We start from the raw sequence: 24,321 nt of genomic DNA, 5'->3' as shown, positions 1-24,321 counted from the left end.
GTTAGGTTTAGGCAGCAGAAGGGAGGTTAGGGTGCAGGGATGGGAAGGGTATGATTAGGTACCGGGGAGGGGGGGTTAGGGTTAGGCACCAAGCAGGGAGGTTAGGGTTAGGCAGCAGGGAAGGGAGGGTTAGGGTTAGGCAGCAGGGAAGGGAGGGTTAGGGTTAGGCAGCGGGGAAGGGAGGGTTAGGGTTAGGCACCAAGCGGGGAGGTTAGGGTTAGGCAGGGGGGGAAGGGAGGGTTAGGGTTAGAGAGTGGGTGGAGAGATGTAGGGATAGTGGGAGAGAGAGAGTGCGAGGGAGAGGCAGAGAGTGGGTGGAGAGATGTAGGGATAGTGGGAGAGAGTGCGAGGGAGAGGCAGAGAGTGGGTGGAGAGATGTAGGGATAGTGGGAGAGAGAGTGCGAGGGAGAGGCAAAGAGTGGGTGGAGAGATGTAGGGAAACAGGGTAGTGGGAGAGAAAGAGTGGAGAGACAAGAGGAGAGAGAGAAAGAGGGGTAGGGAAGAAGAAAGAAGATGGTGGAAGGAGAAAGGGGGGATAGAGAGAGAGGAGGGGACAGAGAGAAAAAGAGAGAGAAATAGTGCAAGGTAGAGGAAGATATAATGGGGGGGGGGGGATGGGGAGGAAGGGAGAGAGAGAGGAAGGGGAGAGAGAGAGAGAGAGAGAGAGAGGATGGGAAGAGAGAAAGGGGGGGGGGCAGAGAGAGACGGAGAGATCTATCATAGACTGCAGGCATTTCATAACTTCACTCAGCAGAATTACAGAGGCAGAGGTGGAGCAGCCACAAGAGTCAAAGGAGGAGCAGCGAGTAAAGGAACTGAATGAGAAGTGAGAGGAGTCATCTGTCTCACTGCTCACACTTCATGTCATCAGACACAGGACTGACACTTGGGGAAGTGAGCAGACCTCCCCTCAGGGACGCACCATTGTCTGTGCTGATCACAGGACGGTCACAGACCCTCAGAGCATCCACTGGCTGGAGACTCACTATAAATGTCTGTTCCCCAGGATGACAATGTACCAAGGTAAGATACAGGAGTCAGGGTAAACTGGGGGATGAACTCTACCAACAAACCAGCCAGAGCATGCTGAAGTGTCACTAGAAGTTGCAGCATGCCCAGCAGGGCATGCTGGAACTTGTTGTTCCACATTTGGCGTTCATCCTGTGGTTTCCTAATCTTGCCTTGTGGTATCCCACAGGTATTGTGTTACCTGAAGGAGACAGGTACACTTACATGTCAGCGTTCTCCACATTTAATATCCAAGCTAAGTCCTAGTCTATTTGATATATCTATAAGAAGAATTAATGATTGCGCTATGTGAGTCTGTTCCATATTTGCCTAATGATATCTGACCATGCTGTAATCCTGCAATGAGCTTATAATTCACATTAGCTGCAGGTCTGTGAATTCACATCTTATTACACAACGTTCCTCTCACAAGACGTCTCGTCTTGTCATCCAGTTGCCAGTTTGTGTTATTAATCTACAGATCACATGCAAAAACGTTTCTCATAGATAGCACAGGTTCTGTTCCCACTAGACGGGTGTCGTGGACACGCACGAGCGGGAATATTCTCTGTTAGTCGGCATGCCGGCTGTCGGGCTATTCACCGTTTGGGATACTGGCGTCGGAATCCCGTTGAAATGTTTCAGAACTTTCAATTGTAATCTATACTAATACAGGTTGAGTATCCCTTATCCAAAATGCTTGGGACCAGATGTATTTTGGATATCGGATTTTTCCGTATTTTGGAATAATTGCATACCATAATGAGATATCATGGTGATGGGACCTAAATCTAAGCACAGAATGCATTTATGTTACATATACACCCTAGACACAGCCTGACGGCAATTTAAGCCAATATTTTTTATAACTTTGTGCATTAAACAAAGTGTGTCTACATTCACACAATTCATTTATGTTTCATATACACCTTATACACACAGCCTAAAGGTCATTTAATACAATATTTTTAATAACTTTGTGTAGTAAACAAAGTTTGTGTACATTGAGCCATCAAAAAACAAAGGTTTCACTATCTCACTTTCATTCAAAAAAATCCGTATTTCGGAATATTCCGTATTTCGGAATATTTGGATATGGGATACTCAACCTGTAGTATAAGGACATTGTGTCTGTCAGTTTGTTCCAAAAACTACTGAACCGATTTTGAAGAAACTGCAACTTTTTGTAGCGGAATATCCTAAAAATAACCTGCACTTACTTTCATCTCCATCCGCCAAGTTACAGCTGAGTAATAATAAAAACAATATGTATTGGCATCATCAATGCGAGAGGTACTGAGAGTTAAATCTCTCCAAAGCAACGTTATAGAGGCCGCTGTATTGTCAGGACGCGGTAATGGTGAAAATGTATTTATTCCTCCAATTCCTCTACTTCCCAATAACTCTTCCTTCCAGTTTAAGAGACTTCAGTTCCCAGTAAGCGTCCGCTGTGCTATGGCAATTAGCAAGTGGCAAGGTCAGGCTCTACGTAAGGGAGGGGTGGACCTGACACCTGGATGCTATTGGCGTACTCAGCTGTATATAGCCTGTTAGTTATATAGACAGAGGGTCTGAGTGATGTACATTATATATATAATCACCGTCACAGCTGCCACTGAGCACTTGTTGCCTGCAGGAGAATTCTCACACTGGGATGTGCAGGTGTCACCACATCCCCGGACTGCGCGGCAGCTGTAAATATCTCCGCGTTCAGAGATTCCTATGGATACGCCTGTGGTATCCTGAGTACAGTCTGGTTACAGTGACGGGGCTGGAAGTAGCATCAGTGATGTCATTACAGTAAGAATTGTCGCTGGAAATAAACAGACACAAGTACAATTAGTGTAATAGTAAGTGGAAGGAAGCTGATCTTTTATCATGTACAGAATATCCATCTTCTTTTTATTCCGCTGCTTATTTACAGCCCTGTCCCTCCTCCAGGTGATACTATATGTAATTGTGATGTGTATTGGATAACACTGTTTAATATTATGCCTGACAGCCATGAACTGGTGAGTGTCACAAAGTATCTGTTTTCTTATGAACTTATATTAACTTCCACCATTGATTATTCCCTACGTACTACCCCCTGACAGGTACATAGGGATATATTCTGCAGATTATTACATGACTGACCTCTCTAGTGATCTGCAGAACATTGCTCTGTTCCGTCTACCCCCTGACAGGTACATAGTGATATATTCTGCAGGTAACTAGCGGCTGATCTCTCTATAGATCTGCAGAACATTGCTCTGTTCCATCTACCCCCTGACAGGTACATAGGGATATATTCTGCAGGTAACTAGCGGCTGATCTCTCTATAGATCTGCAGAACATTTCTCTGTTCCATCTACTACCTGACAGGTACATAGGGATATATTCTGCAGGTAACTAGCGGCTGATCTCTTTATAGATCTGCAGAACATTGCTCTGCTCCGTCTACCCCCTGACAGGTACATAGGTATATATTCTGCAGGTAACTAGCGGCTGATCTCTCTATAGATCTGCAGAACATTGCTCTGTTCCATCTACCCCCTGACAGGTACATAGGGATATATTCTGCAGGTTATTAGTGCTGATCTCTCTATAGATCTGCAGAACATTGCTCTGTTCCATCTACTACCTGACAGGTACATAGGGATATATTCTGCAGGTAACTAGCTGCTGATCTCTTTATAGATCTGCAGAACATTGCTCTGTTCCGTCTACCCCCTGACAGGTACATAGGGATATATTCTGTAGGTAACTAGCGGCTGATCTCTCTATAGATCTGCAGAACATTGCTCTGTTCCATCTACCCCCTGACAGGTACATAGGGATATATTCTGCTGGTAACTAGCTGCTGATCTCTCTATAGATCTGCAGAACATTGCTCTGTTCCATCTACCCCCTGACAGGTACATAGGGATATATTCTGCAGGTTATTAGTGCTGATCTCTCTATAGATCTGCAGAACATTGCTCTGTTCCATCTACCCCCTGACAGGTACATAGTGATATATTCTGCAGGTTATTAGTGCTGATCTCTCTATAGATCTGCAGAACATTGCTCTTTTCCATCTACCCCCTGACAGGTACATAGGGATATATTCTGCAGGTTATTAGTGCTGATCTCTCTATAGATCTGCAGAACATTGCTCTGTTCCATCTACCCCCTGACAGGTACATAGGGATATATTCTGCAGGTAACTTGCGGCTGATCTCTCTATAGATCTGCAGAACATTGCTCTGTTCCATCTACCCCCTGACAGGTACATAGGGATATATTCTGCAGGTAACTAGCTGCTGATCTCTCTATAGATCTGCAGAACATTGCTCTGTTCCATCTACCCCCTGACAGGTACATAGGGATATATTCTGCAGGTTATTAGTGCTGATCTCTCTATAGATCTGCAGAGCATCGCTCTGTTCCATCTACCCCCTGACAGGTACATAGGGATATATTCTGCAGGTAACTAGCTGCTGATCTCTCTATAGATCTGCAGAACATTGCTCTGTTCCATCTACCCCCTGACAGGTACATAGGGATATATTCTGCAGGTAACTAGCTGCTGATCTCTCTATAGATCTGCAGAACATTGCTCTGTTCCATCTACCCCCTGACAGGTACATAGGGATATATTCTGCTGGTTATTAGTGCTGATCTCTCTATAGATCTGCAGAACATTGCTCTGTTCCATCTACTACCTGACAGGTGCATAGGGATATATTCTGCAGGTAACTAGCTGCTGATCTCTTTATAGATCTGCAGAACATTGCTCTGTTCCGTCTACCCCCTGAAAGGTACATAGGGATATATTCTGCAGGTAACTAGCGGCTGATCTCTCTATAGATCTGCAGAACATTGCTCTGTTCCGTCTACCCCCTGACAGGTACATAGGGATATATTCTGCAGGTTATTAGTGCTGATCTCTCTATAGATCTGCAGAACATTGCTCTGTTCCATCTACCCCCTGACAGGTACATAGGGATATATTCTGCAGGTAACTAGCGGCTGATCTCTCTGTAGATCTGCAGACCATTGCTCTGTTCCATCTACCCCCTGACAGGTACATAGGGATATATTCTGCTGGTAACTAGCTGCTGATCTCTCTATAGATCTGCAGAACATTGCTCTGTTCCATCTACCCCCTGACAGGTACATAGGGATATATTCTGCAGGTTATTAGTGCTGATCTCTCTATAGATCTGCAGAACATTGCTCTGTTCCATCTACCCCCTGACAGATACATAGTGATATATTCTGCAGGTTATTAGTGCTGATCTCTCTATAGATCTGCAGAACATTGCTCTTTTCCATCTACCCCCTGACAGGTACATAGGGATATATTCTGCAGGTTATTAGTGCTGATCTCTCTATAGATCTGCAGAACATTGCTCTGTTCCATCTGCCCCCTGACAGGTACATAGGGATATATTCTGCAGGTAACTTGCGGCTGATCTCTCTATAGATCTGCAGAACATTGCTCTGTTCCATCTACCCCCTGACAGGTACATAGGGATATATTCTGCAGGTAACTAGCGACTGATCTCTCTATAGATCTGCAGAACATTGCTCTGTTCCATCTACCCCCTGACAGGTACATAGGGAAATATTCTGCAGGTAACTAGCTGCTGATCTCTCTATAGATCTGCAGAACATTGCTCTGTTCCATCTACCCCCTGACAGGTACATAGGGATATATTCTGCAGGTTATTAGTTACTGATCTCTCTATAGATCTGCAGAACATTGCTCTGTTCCATCTACCCCCTGACAGGTACATAGGGATATATTCTGCAGGTTATTAGTGCTGATCTCTCTATAGATCTGCAGAACATTGCTCTGTTCCATCTACCCCCTGACAGGTACATCGGGATATATTCTGCAGGTTATTAGTGCTGATCTCTCTATAGATCTGCAGAACATTGCTCTGTTCCGTCTACCCCCTGACAGGTATATAGGGATATATTCTGCAGGTAACTAGCTGCTGATCTCTCTATAGATCTGCAGAACATTGCTCTGTTCCATCTACCCCCTGACAGGTACATAGGGATATATTTTGCAGAGTATTCCATTACTGCCCTCTTACTGATCTGCAGAACATTGCTCTGTTCCGTCTACCCCCTGACAGGTACATAGGGATATATTCTGCCGGTAACTAGCGGCTGATCTCTCTATAGATCTGCAGAACATTGCTCTGTTCCATCTACTCCCGACAGGTACATAGGGATATATTCTGCAGGTAACTAGCTGCTGATCTCTCTATAGATCTGCAGAACATTGCTCTGTTCCATCTACCCCCTGACAGGTACATAGGGATATATTCTGCAGGTTATTAGTGCTGGTCTCTCAATAGATCTGCAGAACATTGCTCTGTTCCGTCTACTCCTGACAGGTACATAGTGATATATCCTGAAGATTATTAGTTGCTGATCTATCTGTAGATCTGCAGAGCATTGCTCTGTTCCATCTAACTCCTGATACATAGAGATACATTCTGCAGATTATTACTGACCTCTTTAGAGTTCTGTCTAACATTACTCTGTCCCCTGTGTAAACACTTAGTGATATATTTTATGTTACAGATCACTTGGTACATATCTTGCAGTATTAGTGTAAGCTACTGTACAGGGCAACGCGTTGAGCAGTATTAGTGTATAATACAGGGCAGCGCTGCGCGGCAGTATCAGTGTCTTATTACAGGGCAGCGATGTGCAGCATTATTAGTGTATATTACAGGGCAGCGCTGTGCGGCAGTATCAGTGTATATTACAGGACAGTGATGTGTGGCAGTATTAGTGTATATTACAGGACAGCGCTGTGCGGCAGTATTAGTGTATATTACAGGACAGCGCTGTGTGGCAGTATTAGTGTATATTACAGGACAGCGCTGTGCGGCAGTATCAGTGTATATTACAGGGCAGCGTTGTGCGGCAGTATTAGTGTATACTACAGGAGAGCGCTGTGCGGCAGTATTAGTGTATATTACAGGATAGTGCTGTGCGGTAGTGTCAGTGTATATTACAGGGCAGCGCTGTGCGGCAGTATCAGTGTATATTACAGGACAGTGATGTGTGGCAGTATTAGTGTATATTACAGGACAGCGCTGTGCGGCAGTATTAGTGTATATTACAGGGCAGCGATGTGCGGCAGTATTAGTGTATATTACAGGGCAACGCTGTGCGGCAGTATCAGTGTATATTACAGAACAGCGTTGTGCGGCAGTATTAGTGTATATTACAGGAGAGCGCTGTGCGGCAGTATTAGTGTATATTACAGGGCAGCGCTGTGCGGCAGTATTAGTGTATATTACAGGAGAGCGCTGTGCGGCAGTATTAGTGTATATTACAAGACAGCGCTGTGCAGCAGTATTAGTGTATATGACAGGACAGTGCTGTGCGGCAGTATCAGTGTATATTACAGGACAGCGCTGTGCGGCAATATTAGTGTATATGACAGGACAGCGCTGTGCGGCAGTATTAGTGTATATGACAGGACAGCGCTGTGCGGCAGTATTAGTGTATATTACAGGACAGCACTGTGCGGCAGTATTAGTGTATATTACAGGACAGCGCTGTGCGGCAGCATTAGTGTATATTACAGGATAGCGCTGTGCGGCAGTATTAGTGTATATTACAGGACAGCGCTGTGCAGCAGTATTAGTGTATATTACAGGACAGCGCTGTGCGGCAGTATTAGTGTATATTAAAGGACAGCACTGTGCGGCAGTATCAGTGTATATTACAGGACAGCACTGTGCGGCTGTATTAGTGTATATTACAGGGCAGCACTGTGCGGCAGTATTAGTGTATATTACAGGACAGCGCTGTGCAGCAGTATTAGTGTATATTACAGGACAGCGCTGTGCGGCAGTATTAGTGTATATTACAGGACAGCGCTGTGCGGCAGTATTAGTGTTTATTACAGGACAGCGCTGTGCGGCAGTATTAGTGTATATTATAGGACAGCGCTGTGCGGCAGTATTAGTGTATATTACAGGACAGCGCTGTGCGGCAGTATTAGTGTATATTACAGGACAGCGCTGTGCGGCAGTATTAGTGTATATGACAGGACAGCGCTGTGCGCCAGTATTAGTGTATATTACAGGACAGCACTGTGCGGCAGTATTAGTGTATATTACAGGGCAGCGCTGTGCGGCAGTATTAGTGTATATTACAGGATAGCGCTGAGCGGCAGTATTAGTGTATATTACAGGACAGCGCTGTGCGGCAGTATTAGTGTATATGACAGGACAGCGCTGTGCTGCAGTATTAGTGTATATGACAGGACAGCGCTGTGCGGCAGTATTAGTGTATATTACAGGACAGCGCTGTGCGGCAGTATTAGTGCATATTACAGGACAGCGCTGTGCGGCAGTATTAGTGTATATGACAGGACAGCGCTGTGCGGCAGTATTAGTGTATATTACAGGACAGCGCTGTGCGGCAGTATTAGTGTATATGACAGGATAGCGCTGTGCGGCAGTATTAGTGTATATGACAGGACAGCGCTGTGCGGCAGTATTAGTGTATATTACAGGATAGCGCTGTGCGGCAGTATTAGTGTATATTACAGGACAGCGCTGTGCGGCAGTATTAGTGTATATTACAGGACAGCGCTGTGCGGCAGTATTAGTGTATATTAAAGGACAGCACTGTGCGGCAGTATCAGTGTATATTACAGGACAGCACTGTGCGGCTGTATTAGTGTATATTACAGGGCAGCACTGTGCGGCAGTATTAGTGTATATTACAGGACAGCGCTGTGCAGCAGTATTAGTGTATATTACAGGACAGCGCTGTGCGGCAGTATTAGTGTATATTACAGGACAGCGCTGTGCGGCAGTATTAGTGTTTATTACAGGACAGCGCTGTGCGGCAGTATTAGTGTATATTATAGGACAGCGCTGTGCGGCAGTATTAGTTTATATTACAGGACAGCGCTGTGCGGCAGTATTAGTGTATATTACAGGACAGCGCTGTGCGGCAGTATTAGTGTATATGACAGGACAGCGCTGTGCGCCAGTATTAGTGTATATTACAGGACAGCACTGTGCGGCAGTATTAGTGTATATTACAGGGCAGCGCTGTGCGGCAGTATTAGTGTATATTACAGGATAGCGCTGAGCGGCAGTATTAGTGTATATTACAGGACAGCGCTGTGCGGCAGTATTAGTGTATATGACAGGACAGCGCTGTGCTGCAGTATTAGTGTATATGACAGGACAGCGCTGTGCGGCAGTATTAGTGTATATTACAGGACAGCGCTGTGCGGCAGTATTAGTGCATATTACAGGACAGCGCTGTGCGGCAGTATTAGTGTATATGACAGGACAGCGCTGTGCGGCAGTATTAGTGTATATTACAGGACAGCGCTGTGCGGCAGTATTAGTGTATATGACAGGATAGCGCTGTGCGGCAGTATTAGTGTATATGACAGGACAGCGCTGTGCGGCAGTATTAGTGCATATTACAGGACAGCGCTGTGCGGCAGTATTAGTGTATATTACAGGATAGCGCTGTGCGGCAGTATTAGTGCATATTACAGGACAGCGCTGTGCGGCAGTATTAGTGCATATTACAGGACAGCGCTGTGCGGCAGTATTAGTGCATATTACAGGACAGCGCTGTGCGGCAGTATTAGTGCATATTACAGGACAGCGCTGTGCGGCAGTATTAGTGTATATTACAGGACAGCGCTGTGCGGCAGTATTAGTGCATATTACAGGACAGCGCTGTGCGGCAGTATTAGTGCATATTACAGGACAGCGCTGTGCGGCAGTATTAGTGTATATTACAGGACAGCGCTGTGCGGCAGTATTAGTGTATATTACAGGACAGCGCTGTGCGGCAGTATTAGTGTATATTACAGGACAGCGCTGTGCGGCAGTATTAGTGTATATTACAGGGCAGCGCTGTGCGGCAGTATCAGTGTATATTACAGGACAGCGCTGTGCGGCAGTATTAGTGTTTATTACAGGACAGCGCTGTGCGGCAGTATTAGTGCATATTACAGGACAGCGCTGTGCGGCAGTATTAGTGCATATTACAGGACAGTGCTGTGCGGCAGTATTAGTGCATATTACAGGACAGCGCTGTGCGGCAGTATTAGTGTATATTACAGGACAGCGCTGTGCGGCAGTATTAGTGCATATTACAGGACAGCGCTGTGCGGCAGTATTAGTGCATATTACAGGACAGCGCTGTGCGGCAGTATTAGTGTATATTACAGGACAGCGCTGTGCGGCAGTATTAGTGTATATTACAGGACAGCGCTGTGCGGCAGTATTAGTGCATATTACAGGACAGCGCTGTGCGGCAGTATTAGTGTATATTACAGGGCAGCGCTGTGCGGCAGTATTAGTGCATATTACAGGACAGCGCTGTGCGGCAGTATTAGTGCATATTACAGGACAGCGCTGTGCGGCAGTATTAGTGTATATTACAGGACAGCGCTGTGCGGCAGTATTAGTGTATATTACAGGACAGCGCTGTGCGGCAGTATTAGTGTATATTACAGGGCAGCGCTGTGCGGCAGTATCAGTGTATATTACAGGACAGCGCTGTGCGGCAGTATTAGTGTTTATTACAGGACAGCGCTGTGCGGCAGTATTAGTGTTTATTACAGGACAGCGCTGTGCGGCAGTATTAGTGTTTATTACAGGACAGCGCTGTTCGGCAGTATTAGTGTTTATTACAGGACAGCGCTGTGCGGCAGTATTAGTGTATATTACAGGGCAGCGCTGTGCGGCAGTATTAGTGTATATTACAGGACAGCGCTGTGCGGCAGTATTAGTGTTTATTACAGGACAGCGCTGTGCGGCAGTATTAGTGTTTATTACAGGACAGCGCTGTGCGGCAGTATTAGTGTATATTACAGGGCAGCGCTGTGCGGCAGTATTAGTGTTTATTACAGGACAGCGCTGTGCGGCAGTATTAGTGTTTATTACAGGACAGCGCTGTGCGGCAGTATTAGTGTTTATTACAGGACAGCGCTGTGCGGCAGTATTAGTGTATATTACAGGGCAGCGCTGTGCGGCAGTATTAGTGTATATTACAGGACAGCGCTGTGCGGCAGTATTAGTGTATATTACAGGACAGCGCTGTGCGGCAGTATTAGTGTATATTACAGGGCAGCGCTGTGCGGCAGTATCAGTGTATATTACAGGACAGCGCTGTGCGGCAGTATTAGTGTTTATTACAGGACAGCGCTGTGCGGCAGTATTAGTGTTTATTACAGGACAGCGCTGTGCGGCAGTATTAGTGTTTATTACAGGACAGCGCTGTGCGGCAGTATTAGTGTATATTACAGGGCAGCGCTGTGCGGCAGTATTAGTGTATATTACAGGACAGCGCTGTGCGGCAGTATTAGTGTATATTACAGGGCAGCGCTGTGCGGCAGTATCAGTGTATATTACAGGACAGCGCTGTGCGGCAGTATCAGTGTATATTACAGGACAGCGCTGTGCGGCAGTATTAGTGTATATTACAGGACAGCGCTGTGCGGCAGTATTAGTGTATATTACAGGGCAGCGCTGTGCGGCAGTATCAGTGTATATTACAGGACAGCGCTGTGCGGCAGTATTAGTGTTTATTACAGGACAGCGCTGTGCGGCAGTATTAGTATATATGACTAGGCACCGCGTTACAATCCCCAAACGCTCAGTAACTGTCACCTTTTATCCATCACGGCGCCTGCGCAGTAGGAAAATCATTGGGCCTGATTAATATTTTTAAGTATAGCAAAAAAAGCAAGTAACTTTGGGGTCTATTCAGATCCGAACGCAACCGTGTGCCTGTATGCAGCGGCGTGCACCGGCCGCAGTGCGCATGAGCAACCCTTCACCATGCGGCCACATCCTGGAAGTGTGTGTGTGTGTGTGTGGGGGGGGGGGAGTGATACAGTGTTGTGGGGGCGTGGCAGGCAAAACAGGGGGCATGTCGGGAGCATATTCTTTGGGGCGGCTGTGTGACGTCAAAATGAAAAATGACAGTTGGGAGCTGATTGATCATACGCAATGAGTCTTATCACTCGTTGATAAATGAGCTCCTTAGTCTGCTCCTGATTTTCCTACTTATTTCCTAACCCTATTAACCTGAGCGCTAGCGCTGGAAATGAGAGAGAGGGGCAGTTACTACCGGCCGGCAGCTGTGCGACGAACAGAAGCCGCTGTATCGGAATGTGGCCGAGTACCGACCAACCGTGACACGTGGATCCACATTGTTACTGCAACGTGTTACTGCCCAGTGCAGGATGATACAGACAATCAGGCTTCTTCCTCTGCTCCTGTGTGCTAGGGATGCTGGGAGGCAGGGCCGGTTCTAGCCCTTTTTGCGTCCCGGGCGGGAAATAGGGGCGTGGCTTCATACAGGGGGCGTGGTCAGTTACGCCCCCTGTACAGTAGAGTTCCCTGCACAGCGGGACCAGCGGGGGACACAGCAGGCAGCGGGGGGCACAGCAGTAGCGGATCTTGCCATGGTGCGGCGCCCTCCGGATGGTGCCGGCGCCCTCCAGAAGGCGGCGCCCCAGGCAAAAGTCCTGCTTGCCCGTGGCAAGATCCGCTACTGCTGGGAGGCTCGCGCTCCTGTGTGCTAGGGATGGCTGGGAGGCTCGCGCTCCTGTGTGCTAGGGATGGCTGGGAGGCTCGCGCTCCTGTGTGCTAGGGATGGCTGGGAGGCTCGCGCTCCTGTGTGCTAGGGATGGCTGGGAGGCTCGCGCTCCTGTGTGCTAGGGATGGCTGGGAGGCTCGCGCTCCTGTGTGCTAGGGATGGCTGGGAGGCTCGCGCTCCTGTGTGCTAGGGATGGCTGGGAGGCTCGCGCTCCTGTGTGCTAGGGATGGCTGGGAGGCTCGCGCTCCTGTGTGCTAGGGATGGCTGGGAGGCTCGCGCTGCTGTGTGCTAGGGATGGCTGGGAGGCTCGCGCTCCTGTGTGCTAGGGATGGCTGGGAGGCTCGCGCTCCTGTGTGCTAGGGATGGCTGGGAGGCTCGCTCTCCTGTGTGCTAGGAATGCTGGGAGGCTCGCGCTCCCGTGTGCTAGGGATGGCTGGGAGGCTCGCGCTCCCGTGTGCTAGGGATGGCTGGGAGGCTCGCGCTCCCGTGTGCTAGGGATGGCTGGGAGGCTCGCACTCCTGTGTGCTAGGGATGGCTGGGAGGCTCGCGCTCCTGTGTGCTAGGGATGGCTGGGAGGCTCGCGCTCCTGTGTGCTAGGGATGGCTGGGAGACTCGCGCTCCTGTGTACTAGGGATGGCTGGGAGGCTCGCGCTCCTGTGTGCTAGGGATGGCTGGGAGGCTCGCGCTCCTGTGTGCTAGGGATGGCTGGGAGGCTCGCGCTCCTGTGTGCTAGGGATGGCTGGGAGGCTCGCGCTCCTCTGTGCTAGGGATGGCTGGGAGGCTCGCGCTGCTGTGTGCTAGGGATGGCTGGGAGGCTCGCGCTCCTGTGTGCTAGGGATGGCTGGGAGGCTCGCGCTCCTGTGTGCTAGGGATGGCTGGGAGGCTCGCTCTCCTGTGTGCTAGGAATGCTGGGAGGCTCGTGCTCCCGTGTGCTAGGGATGGCTGGGAGGCTCGCGCTCCCGTGTGCTAGGGATGGCTGGGAGGCTCGCGCTCCTGTGTGCTAGGAATGCTGGGAGGCTCGTGCTCCTGTGTGCTAGGGATGGCTGGGAGGCTCGCGCTCCTGTATGCTAGGGATGGCTGGGAGGCTCGCGCTCCTGTGTGCTAGGGATGGCTGGGAGGCTCGCGCTCCTGTGTGCTAGGGATGGCTGGGAGGCTCGCGCTCCTGTGTGCTAGGGATGGCTGGGAGGCTCGCGCTCCTGTGTGCTAGGGATGGCTGGGAGGCTCGTGCTCCTGTGTGCTAGGGATGGCTGGGAGGCTCGCGCTCCTGTGTGCTAGGGATGGCTGGGAGGCTCGCGCTACTGTGTGATAGGGATGGCTGGGAGGCTCGCGCTCCTGAGTGATAGGGATGGCTGGGAGGCTCGCTCTCCTGTGTGCTAGGGATGGCTGGGAGGCTCGCGCTCCTGTGTGCTAGGGATGGCTGGGAGGCTCGCGCTCCTGTGTGCTAGGAATGCCTGGGAGGCTCGCGCTCCTGTGTGCTAGGGATGGCTGGGAGGCTCGCGCTCCTGTGTGCTAGGGATGGCTGGGAGGCTCGCGCTCCTGTGTGCTAGGGATGGCTTGGAGGCTCGCGCTCCTGTGTGATAGGGATGGCTGGGAGGCTCATGCTCCTGTGTGCTAGGGATGGCTGGGAGGCTCGCGCTCCTGTGTGCTAGGGATGGCTGGGAGGCTCGCGCTCCTGTGTGCTAGGGATGGCTGGGAGGCTCGCGCTCCTGTGTGCTAGGGATGGCTGGGAGGCTCGCGCTGCTGTGTGCTAGGGATGGCTGGGAGGCTCGCGCTCCTGTGTGCTAGGGATGGCTGGGAGGCTCGCGCTGCTGTGTGCTAGGGATGGCTGGGAGGCTCGCGCTGCTGTGTGCTAGGGATGGCTGGGAGGCTCGCGCTCCTGTGTGCTAGGGATGGCTGGGAGGCTCGCGCTCCTGTGTGCTAGGGATGGCTGGGAGGCTCGCTCTCCTGTGTGCTAGGAATGCTGGGAGGCTCGCGCTCCCGTGTGCTAGGGATGGCTGGGAGGCTCGCGCTCCCGTGTGCTAGGGATGGCTGGGAGGCTCGCGCTCCCGTGTGCTAGGGATGGCTGGGAGGCTCGCACTCCTGTGTGCTAGGGATGGCTGGGAGGCTCGCGCTCCTGTGTGCTAGGGATGGCTGGGAGGCTCGCGCTCCTGTGTGCTAGGGATGGCTGGGAGACTCGCGCTCCTGTGTACTAGGGATGGCTGGGAGGCTCGCGCTCCTGTGTGCTAGGGATGGCTGGGAGGCTCGCGCTCCTGTGTGCTAGGGATGGCTGGGAGGCTCGCGCTCCTGTGTGCTAGGGATGGCTGGGAGGCTCGCGCTCCTCTGTGCTAGGGATGGCTGGGAGGCTCGCGCTGCTGTGTGCTAGGGATGGCTGGGAGGCTCGCGCTCCTGTGTGCTAGGGATGGCTGGGAGGCTCGCGCTCCTGTGTGCTAGGGATGGCTGGGAGGCTCGCGCTCCTGTGTGCTAGGGATGGCTGGGAGGCTCGCTCTCCTGTGTGCTAGGAATGCTGGGAGGCTCGTGCTCCCGTGTGCTAGGGATGGCTGGGAGGCTCGCGCTCCCGTGTGCTAGGGATGGCTGGGAGGCTCGCGCTCCTGTGTGCTAGGAATGCTGGGAGGCTCGTGCTCCTGTGTGCTAGGGATGGCTGGGAGGCTCGCGCTCCTGTATGCTAGGGATGGCTGGGAGGCTCGCGCTCCTGTGTGCTAGGGATGGCTGGGAGGCTCGCGCTCCTGTGTGCTAGGGATGGCTGGGAGGCTCGCGCTCCTGTGTGCTAGGGATGGCTGGGAGGCTCGCGCTCCTGTGTGCTAGGGATGGCTGGGAGGCTCGTGCTCCTGTGTGCTAGGGATGGCTGGGAGGCTCGCGCTCCTGTGTGCTAGGGATGGCTGGGAGGCTCGCGCTACTGTGTGATAGGGATGGCTGGGAGGCTCGCGCTCCTGAGTGATAGGGATGGCTGGGAGGCTCGCTCTCCTGTGTGCTAGGGATGGCTGGGAGGCTCGCGCTCCTGTGTGCTAGGGATGGCTGGGAGGCTCGCGCTCCTGTGTGCTAGGAATGCCTGGGAGGCTCGCGCTCCTGTGTGCTAGGGATGGCTGGGAGGCTCGCGCTCCTGTGTGCTAGGGATGGCTGGGAGGCTTGCGCTCCTGTGTGCTAGGGATGGCTGGGAGGCTCGCGCTCCTGTGTGCTAGGGATGCCTGGGAGGCTCGCGCTCCTGTGTGCTAGGGATGGCTGGGAGGCTCGCGCTCCTGTGTGCTAGGGATGGCTGGGAGGCTCGCGCTCCTGTGTGCTAGGGATGGCTGGGAGGCTCGCGCTCCTGTGTGCTAGGAATGCTGGGAGGCTCGCGCTACTGTGTGATAGGGATGGCTGGGAGGCTCGCGCTACTGTGTGCTAGGGATGGCTGGGAGGCTCGCGCTCCTGTGTGCTAGGGATGGCTGGGAGGCTCGCGCTCCTGTGTGCTAGGGATGACTGGGAGGCTCGCGCTCCTGTGTGCTAGGGATGGCTGGGAGGCTCGCGCTCCTGTGTGCTAGGGATGGCTGGGAGGCTCGCGCTCCTGTGTGCTAGGGATGGCTGGGAGGCTCACGCTCCTGTGTGCTAGGGATGGCTGGGGGGCTCGCGCCCCTGTGTGCTAGGGATGGCTGGGAGGCTCGCGCTCCTGTGTGCTAGGGATGGCTGGGAGGCTCGCGCTCCTGTGTGCTAGGGATGGCTGGGAGGCTCGCGCTCCTGTGTGATAGGGATGGCTGGGAGGCTCGTGCTCCTGTGTGCTAGGGATGGCTGGGAGGCTCGCGCTCCTGTGTGCTAGGGATGGCTGGGAGGCTCGCGCTCCTGTGTGATAGGGATGGCTGGGAGGCTCGCGCCCCTGTGTGCTAGGGAAGGCTGGGAGGCTCGTGCTCCTGTGTGCTAGGAATGCTGGGAGGCTCGCGCTCCTGTGTGCTAGAGATGGCTGGGAGGCTTGCGCTCCTGTGTGCTAGGGATGGCTGGGAGGCTCGCGCTCCTGTGTGCTAGGGATGGCTTGGAGGCTCGCGCTCCTGTGTGCTAGGGATGGCTGGGAGGCTCGCGCTCCTGTGTGCTAGGGATGGCTTGGAGGCTCGCGCTCCTGTGTGATAGGGATGGCTGGGAGGCTCGTGCTCCTGTGTGCTAGGGATGGCTGGGAGGCTCGCGCTCCTGTGTGCTAGGGATGGCTGGGAGGCTCGCGCTCCTGTGTGCTAGGGATGGCTGGGAGGCTCGCGCTCCTGTGTGCTAGGGATGGCTGGGAGGCTCGCGCTGCTGTGTGCTAGGGATGGCTGGGAGGCTCGCGCTCCTGTGTGCTAGGGATGGCTGGGAGGCTCGCGCTGCTGTGTGCTAGGGATGGCTGGGAGGCTCGCGCTCCTGTGTGCTAGGAATGGCTGGGAGGCTCGCGCTGCTGTGTGCTAGGGATGGCTGGGAGGCTCGCGCTCCTGTGTGCTAGGAATGGCTGGGAGGCTCGCGCTCTAATCTGTAACTTTCTCTACCTAAATTGTTACATCTCACATTCCTGGCGCTGGATCTATTCTTCTGTATTGATTTAGAAGAAATGTCTGCTCATATGGACATACTGACGTTCTGCTTCATCTCAGATATCCCAACATTTCCCATCTGGGAAATCAGGACGGGGGACGTGGCCAAGCCTTAATGGGAGCTGGCGTGTCCATGTTGTGGTGAGGGTCATAGTCATGGCACCAGGGTGGCAGGGCCATGCCAAAGGTTGTGTCTAAACTACTCATTGTGCGGCCCCCGTTCACCTCCGCTCTTCTGCACATGGCGTTGGTCAGGGGAAACAACATATGGTATGAGTGACTGTGCCGGGGCGAGAGGGAGAGATTTATCAAGTCTTCCAAAGAATAGACAAGTGGAGAAGTAGCCCAAATAGCTTCTAGTTAGCATTTACCAAGTACAGTCTATAAAATGATAGGTAGATGCTGATTGGTAGCTATTGGAAACTTCCCCAGGTGTAGAAAGAATTTACCGGGCAAGAGCTCGGTTTGGGGAGCGCTGGTTTAGTAGCTAGGGAAGACTGCAGAATCTGCCTCCTGTCACTATCTTCCTGTTATTAGCAATGACGCAAGGGGAGGTGTGGGGAGGGGGGGGGGGGCTTCCTTCTGAGAACAGTAACTCACTCCCTGCTCCCTCTGCACATGTGCACCATATACAGGAAAACACACACACATATATATGTACCATCTGTCCGTCACTTGCTAGGCCAGCCTGGCTTATGTGACAGGCTTTTGTAGACCATGCCCGTGCCATGGCCCTCATTCCAAGTTGTTCGCTCGCTAGCTGCTTTTAGCAGCATTGCACACGCTAGGCCGCCGCCTACTGGGAGTGAATCTTAGCTTTGCAGAATTGCGAATAGAAATTTCTTTGCAGTTTCTGAGTAGCTCGAGACTTACTCCTACACTGCGATCAGTTCACTCCTTTTCGTTCCTGGTTTGACGTCACAAACACACCCAGCGTTCGCCCAGACACTCCCACGTATTTTCCAGAAACGCCAGCGTTTTTTCACACACACCCATAAAACGGCCAGTTTCCGCCCAGAAACACCCACTTCCTGTCAATCACACTACGATCACCAGAACGATGAAAATTCTTTGTTAAGCCGTGAGTAAAATACCAAACTTTTGTGCTAATTTACTTGGCGCAGACGCACTGCGAACATTGCGCATGCGCAATTTGCGACTTATCGCACCGATGCGAAGAAAAAGAACGAGCGAACAACTCGGAATGAGGGCCCATGTTTCTACAGAATTTCTCGGAGACATAGAACTGGCGTCATAGGGGGTAATTCTGATCTGATCGCTAGGCTGCGTTTTCACACAGCGGGCGATCAGATCCAAACTGCGCATGCGTATGCACTGCACTGCACTGCCCCGGCGCGTTGCACGGCTGCAACGGGCATCGACGCCCTGCGGCGGGATGGTGCGAAGAATCCATTCGCACGGGCGATCGCAAGGAGATTTACAGGAAGAGGGCGTTTGTGGGTGGCAACTGACCGTTTTCCAGGAGTGTCCGGAAAAAAGCAGGTGGGCTCAAGCGTTTGCAGGGAGGGTGTCTGACGTCAGCTCCGGTTCCAAACAGGCTGATGTGATCGTAGTGGAAGAGTAAGTCCTGGACTGCACAGGCACTGCACAAAATCTGTTTGTACAGCTCTGCTAAACATGGGATTGCACACTTGCACACCGAAAATATACTCCCCTGTAGGCGGCGACTATCTGAACGCAGTGCTGCAAAAATCGAAGCCCAGCAATCATATCTGAATGACCCCCATATTTCCAAAGAGGTGCATGTGCAGACAGTAACCAAGACACTGAGCAGTGTCATTTTTACCTTCTGCGCATGTGCAGTTTTTTCCGGGGTTGGGTTTGGGGGGCTCTGGAGCGGGGGGAGGTTGCACATCTGCACACGGGGCCCTCTCATGTCTTAAAACGACCCTGGGACACCGGCATGGATCTCAGTGCAGTACCACTACCCATACAGAACACATTCACCCTTATCTTGTATATTGGTAAGCTCCTGATCTGAAGCGCAGAAGTCTGGATACACGCCCACTACACCGCCAAGTCCCTCCCATGCGATGCACCCATTCCGTGCCTCCGCGCGGTAACCGCCCAGTTGCTGCGGAGAAACGCCCATTTCACAGACGGCTGTGTCCACTCGAGATCCGCTCCTTGTCACATCGGTGCGCTTTCAGCGACTCATGCGCAGACTGCGTTCACTGTTTTCACTGCAAGTGCAGTCTGCAGAAAACCGCGTGATGCGTTCACTTTTAGTCTTGCGTCAAAATCACATCTCATTAACATAAACCGCAAGGTCTCAAATCTCCCTTGCTTTGATACAAATACAATAAGGCGCCCATAATTTTATTGTGATTAACTTAAAGCTAGCTAACACTAAAATAACGACACACTAAAATAACGACACACTAAAATAACGACACAGACACCGATAGCTGGAGTTAAAGGTCAGACGGTATTTATTGATGGCTGACCTGATGTTAAACTAGAATTATGCTAATGAATTAATTTATGTTGGAGGATGGCAAAGGAAAAGTCGCTACCAGACGCCAGCTCCAGTCACTTAGATTGTAGCCACAAAAATTGTAGGAGGGGCCTAAACAACAACAGCGCCTCCTCCCTGCATAACCCGCATTGTGCCGGCCTCACCACTCTTCTCTGGCAAATACTCTGTTCCCGCAGGGGAACGTCTAATTGTCCACCCATAAGGTAAGGACACTCTCACCATCTTTCTAAAGAGGGTGCCCCACAATGACCACTTATGCCTAGCTGACTGCTGGCTGGTAGCGACTTCCCGCCGATCTGGCTGTTAATAGCCAACAAAATTGAAGAAAAAAGCAGAAGAAAAAACATCCGAATGGGCGGGAGGGCATTCCAAAAAATGGCAAGAGGAAGTCTGAGGCACATGACTGTGGATTATATACTGTCCTAAGCCTACACCCACCATTCCTGACTGACATACCAACCAGGGACGTGCAGTCAGGGGAGGCAGGGGAGGTAGGAGGCAGTGCCTCCCCTGTCTTTAATGATAAAAATAATGGGGAGTCATTCCGAGTTGTTCGCTCGTTGCCGATTTTCGCTACGGAGCGATTAAGGCAAAAATGCGCATGCGCATGGTACGCAGTGCGCATGCGCTAAGTATTTTTGCTCAAAACTTAGTAGATTTACTCACGCCCGAACGAAGATTTTTCATCGTTGAAGTGATCGTAGTGTGATTGACAGGAAGTGGGTGTTTCTGGGCGGAAACTGGCCGTTTTCTGGGAGTGTGCGGAAAAACGCAGGCGTGTCAGGCAAAAACGCGGGAGAGGCTGGAGAAACGGGGGAGTGGTTGGCCGGACGCTGGTCGTGTGTGTGACGTCAAACCAGGAACGAAACGGCCTGAGCTGATCGCTATTTGTGAGTAGGTCTGGAGCTACTCAGAAACTGCTAAGAATTTTCTTTTCGCTATTTTGCGAATCTTTCGTTCGCTATTCTGCTAAGCTAAGATTCACTCCCAGAGGGCGGCGGCCTAGCGTGTGCAATGCTGCTAAAAGCAGCTAACGAGCGAACAACTCGGAATGAGGGCCAATATAAAGAAAATATCTATGACACATATTCTGTGTCATAAGTAATTTCTTTATATTATCCTATCCATTTCAGTGTTTAAAAGTAGTTTGGGAGGCACTGATAGCAGTGCCTCCCGTTTATAATAGGGACAGGTTAAAGCGGGGGGGCGGGGCAAAGCGCTGGGCTGAAAAAGCCCATTAAAACCAGAGGGGAAAGCGGCACTTCTGCAGGTGCCTCGTTGACAGGGGAAACACGCCCCTGTCAGCGAGGCAGATGTGACTGGACAGCTGATCCAGTGCTGGATCCGCTGGTCCAATCACGCGGCGTGGTGAAGCGGAGGCGGGTCCTGGGACCAGCTACTGTGGAGCTGTCACTACAGCAGCGGCAGCCCCGGAGCCAGCGGGACCCGGCGTTACGGATTTGGAGCCAGCAGGAACCCCAGAGATAGAGAGCGTGCGGTGGCGGCCAGCGCTCTTACCTCTCCCTTCTCTTCATCTGCCCTCCCATGCAGCAGCATCACTCTCCCGGACCTGGCCCAGGACCACCCAGGTCAGAAAGGGGGGTTATTGGGTGGGAAGTGACTGGGCAGCTCATCCCCAGATCACTTGGGCTGCAGGGACATGGAGGTGCTCTATATACATATATATATATATATATATATATATCTTAGTGCCTCCCCAGCCAATGACCTCACCGCTCGTCACTGATGCCAGCACACCTATGGGAAAACTACCCAGACCCCTGAAAACTACTTAGCAACTGCTTAGTCATTGACAACCAATCACAAAAAATGGGGCTCTTAAATAGCCTCGAACTTAGTCAGTCCTTAGCTAATCAAATGTTTGATTGTCCCAGTCTTGAGCTCCACTGCTCCCCTTCAAAAATATAGTTCCTGTGGGACTACAAGTGCCAGGGTAGCACTGACAGCCCATGCCCTAGTATTATTGCATGCTGCTGTTTGTAGAACTACAAGTGCCAGCATACTGATGCTTGTCCCTTCCTATACTGCTTCTCCCAGCAGTCCGGTCAGTAGAGCCACCACCCCACCGGGGGCAGAAGGTCACACTCAGTATGTCTGCACCTCCTAACATGGTCATACTGTTCTCCAGAGAACGCCGCTGGATTAAGATGAAGCGCAGACAAGCCGTATTACTGTACGTGATGTGACGACCGAGGGCGCAGGCACTCACCTAAGTGACAGGTCTCATTGTTCTCTACTTATCCTCGGGCTCTGGAGATTTGAGGTTAGCGGAGCAGACGCCAGATATCCCCGTTTTATTTGCCATGCAACATATTTTTTATTGTTGTCATGTTAATTCCTGATGTCATTGTGTAATTCCGCTGTAGGACAATGGGTGCATTCATGTGAAATGTTTGTGTGTTTGTTAACACTGTGGTATTATTAGAGAAAGTGTTTATGGCTTCAAATTAACACTTCGGTGCACAACAGGGTTATTCGGGGCCACCTACCCCAGACATTGATTCTTCTAGATACCGCAGAGATACGGGGTTAAAAATTCAACCTTTTTGCAATCATGTTCCGCTGGAACAGGTAAAACTGGATCTGAAAGGTGTGTGGTCTACCGTAGTATGTGGCCTAGTAAGGAACTTGCGCTGTCTGGCAGTGTGCTGCGACTACGTTAAGCGCAGGAGGAAGGCAGGGGATTGGTGTCACCCGCAGCTGCAATCAGTGATAAAGTAGCACAGTGCCTGGCAGAATGGGGAAGGGCGCAGTCTGGGGGCCACAACGCCCCATCCCTGACTCCTCTGGAATTGTGCGGCCATGAGACGAGATTCTCATCCTTGGTTAGCAGAAAATCAGGAAGAAGCTTTAATGTGTTCCGTGGCAACAAATAAGGGGCGTTAGTAAATGCATGTCCCAAATTTTGATGCAAGAAACCGCATTCTCAGGAGACTAATGACAGGACCACTCATGTTACGGCATATGGCGCGTACAGCGATTACTGTCTGTAATAGCCACTTTCTTGGGACTCTTGGAACCAGAAAGCGTCTTGCTCCATCAGAAAGTGAGTGGGATTTGGGAAAATCTGTGTGCTTCTGGGTTGGTCATGGGTGAAGGTCATTTGGTGCAGATTTTGCTTTTTAGAAATGGCAATGCATTTACAGTTCAGCACCCAAGCTCGTTCTCGAGTACAGGGTCACTTGACTGCATGTGCATGATGGGAAAGTAGGGTCTGACGATTGCGCTGAGAATAAGTCATTCCAAAAGCCTCGCTGCTCTCTATAACATGTGCCATGTGACTGTGGTTGCCATGGTAGCTACATGACACTCAGCAAACTGTAAATCATTTATAGCAGCATGAAGAAAACAAACAAGGCAAGTATATATGTGTGTGTGTGTGTGTGTGTGTGTGTGTGTGTGTGTGTCTACAAAGTGAGAAACAGAGGGATATGTGTAGATCGTAACATTTTTTTACTGGGGTTGCTGTTGTAAATACAACTCAGCAGTAAGCTCAGAATAAGGACATTTATAGTTGACATCGCCAAAGTAAGCACCAAAAATGAAACATATTAACCAAATACAGTAGGACAGTATCTCTGACTGTGCTAAATTGAACTGACGGTAACTTTGTCCTCTTGTCTCCAGATTCCACTGAGTGGAGAACATTGAAGTGTGACCTCCATCTGTCCAGGTAAACCCCAGTCATGGAGACCGCCAGGCCGATGGAGAAGCTGCTAGAGAACCTCCACACTGTTCTCCAGGCCATAAACAAGACGCTAAACAGCCCCCCCTACCAGCCGGAGGACCCGCAGCTGAACGAGACGAGCGCCAAACTAGACAAACCCAACAAGGATGACAACGCCTACATCTTCATCGTCTTCGTCATGTTTCTCTTCGCTGTGACTGTGGGGAGTTTAATCCTGGGATACACCAGGTCTAAGAAAGTGGATAAGCGCAGTGACCCATACCACGTATATATTAAAAACAGTCGCGTCTCGGTAATATGACGAGGTTGGAAGACGGGTTTGTGGGAAGCTACACCAATGATGGTCTTCGAGGATCCATGACCGGATAGGTTACATGTGGAACTGTCAGGATTTAGTACTAGGGTTAGCGGGCATGGGAGTCAAACTTCATACCCTTGTACCCTCATGAGACGGGCGCCGGCAGACCTTGTCCATTTGCACTCAGGGGGTAACGACACTTTTGGTACATTGTAGTGAGGATCTGACGTCCCTATGACACATGGGATGTACGCAGTGTTTCAGCCAAGATCATGTCACATGACCAGGACTTTAAACGCGCGCACAAACTCATATATTGTGCATTAGCTGCACCTCAGGCCTTATGCACTCCGTCCCCCCCAGGGAAGACTCTCAGCAGGCAGACCTGAGTACCGGGCACATTCTCTGCCACCTTCGTACCGACAGAGACGCTGAGCATAGGCGGCCAGGCGGCAATATGTGTTAACACTGTAATACCTCACGGTGCCCGGCGGAACCAGAGATCACGTACCTCTAACGCGTCTGTGTGGGAGAAGATTCCTGCGTCACCGTCCCAGGAACAGGGACCAACAAGAAAGCAGAGCTGTGATTACTTGACAATAGCGTGTCCTGAGCCCGCATTCACTGAATAAAGAGTCTGATTAGTGGCGACATGTCCTAACTTGAAATCAATGTAATAAATTATAATGAACTGGAA

The 24,321-nt window shown here is 51.1% G+C and overlaps 1 protein-coding gene across 2 annotated transcripts; it reads left to right on the top strand.

The window, feature by feature from the left end:
• The first annotated feature begins 692 nt into the window (after positions 1-692).
• KCNE3 (potassium voltage-gated channel subfamily E regulatory subunit 3) lies at positions 693-24,321 on the top strand. Of its 2 annotated transcripts, none has more exons than XM_063950924.1 (2): positions 693-1,023; positions 23,266-24,321. In XM_063950924.1, the coding sequence occupies exon 2, from the start codon at positions 23,325-23,327 to the stop codon at positions 23,625-23,627; it is 303 nt and encodes a 100-aa protein (XP_063806994.1). In that variant the 5' UTR covers positions 693-1,023; positions 23,266-23,324; the 3' UTR covers positions 23,628-24,321. The 2 variants fall into 2 exon arrangements, with proteins under 2 accessions (XP_063806994.1, XP_063806995.1); XM_063950925.1 differs by lacking the exon at positions 693-1,023 and adding an exon at positions 2,614-2,808.

The sequence above is a fragment of the Pseudophryne corroboree genome, chromosome 2, assembly GCF_028390025.1.
Source record: "Pseudophryne corroboree isolate aPseCor3 chromosome 2, aPseCor3.hap2, whole genome shotgun sequence".
NCBI lineage: Eukaryota > Metazoa > Chordata > Amphibia > Anura > Myobatrachidae > Pseudophryne > Pseudophryne corroboree.
The sequence above is the reverse complement of the archived record's forward strand: the minus strand, read 5'-3'. Positions and strand labels throughout refer to the sequence as shown.

Bases quoted from the DNA above. Each gene is read 5' to 3' on its own strand.
- KCNE3 (XM_063950924.1), top strand. From the start codon at position 23,325: ATGGAGACCGCCAGGCCGATGGAGAAGCTGCTAGAGAACCTCCACACT.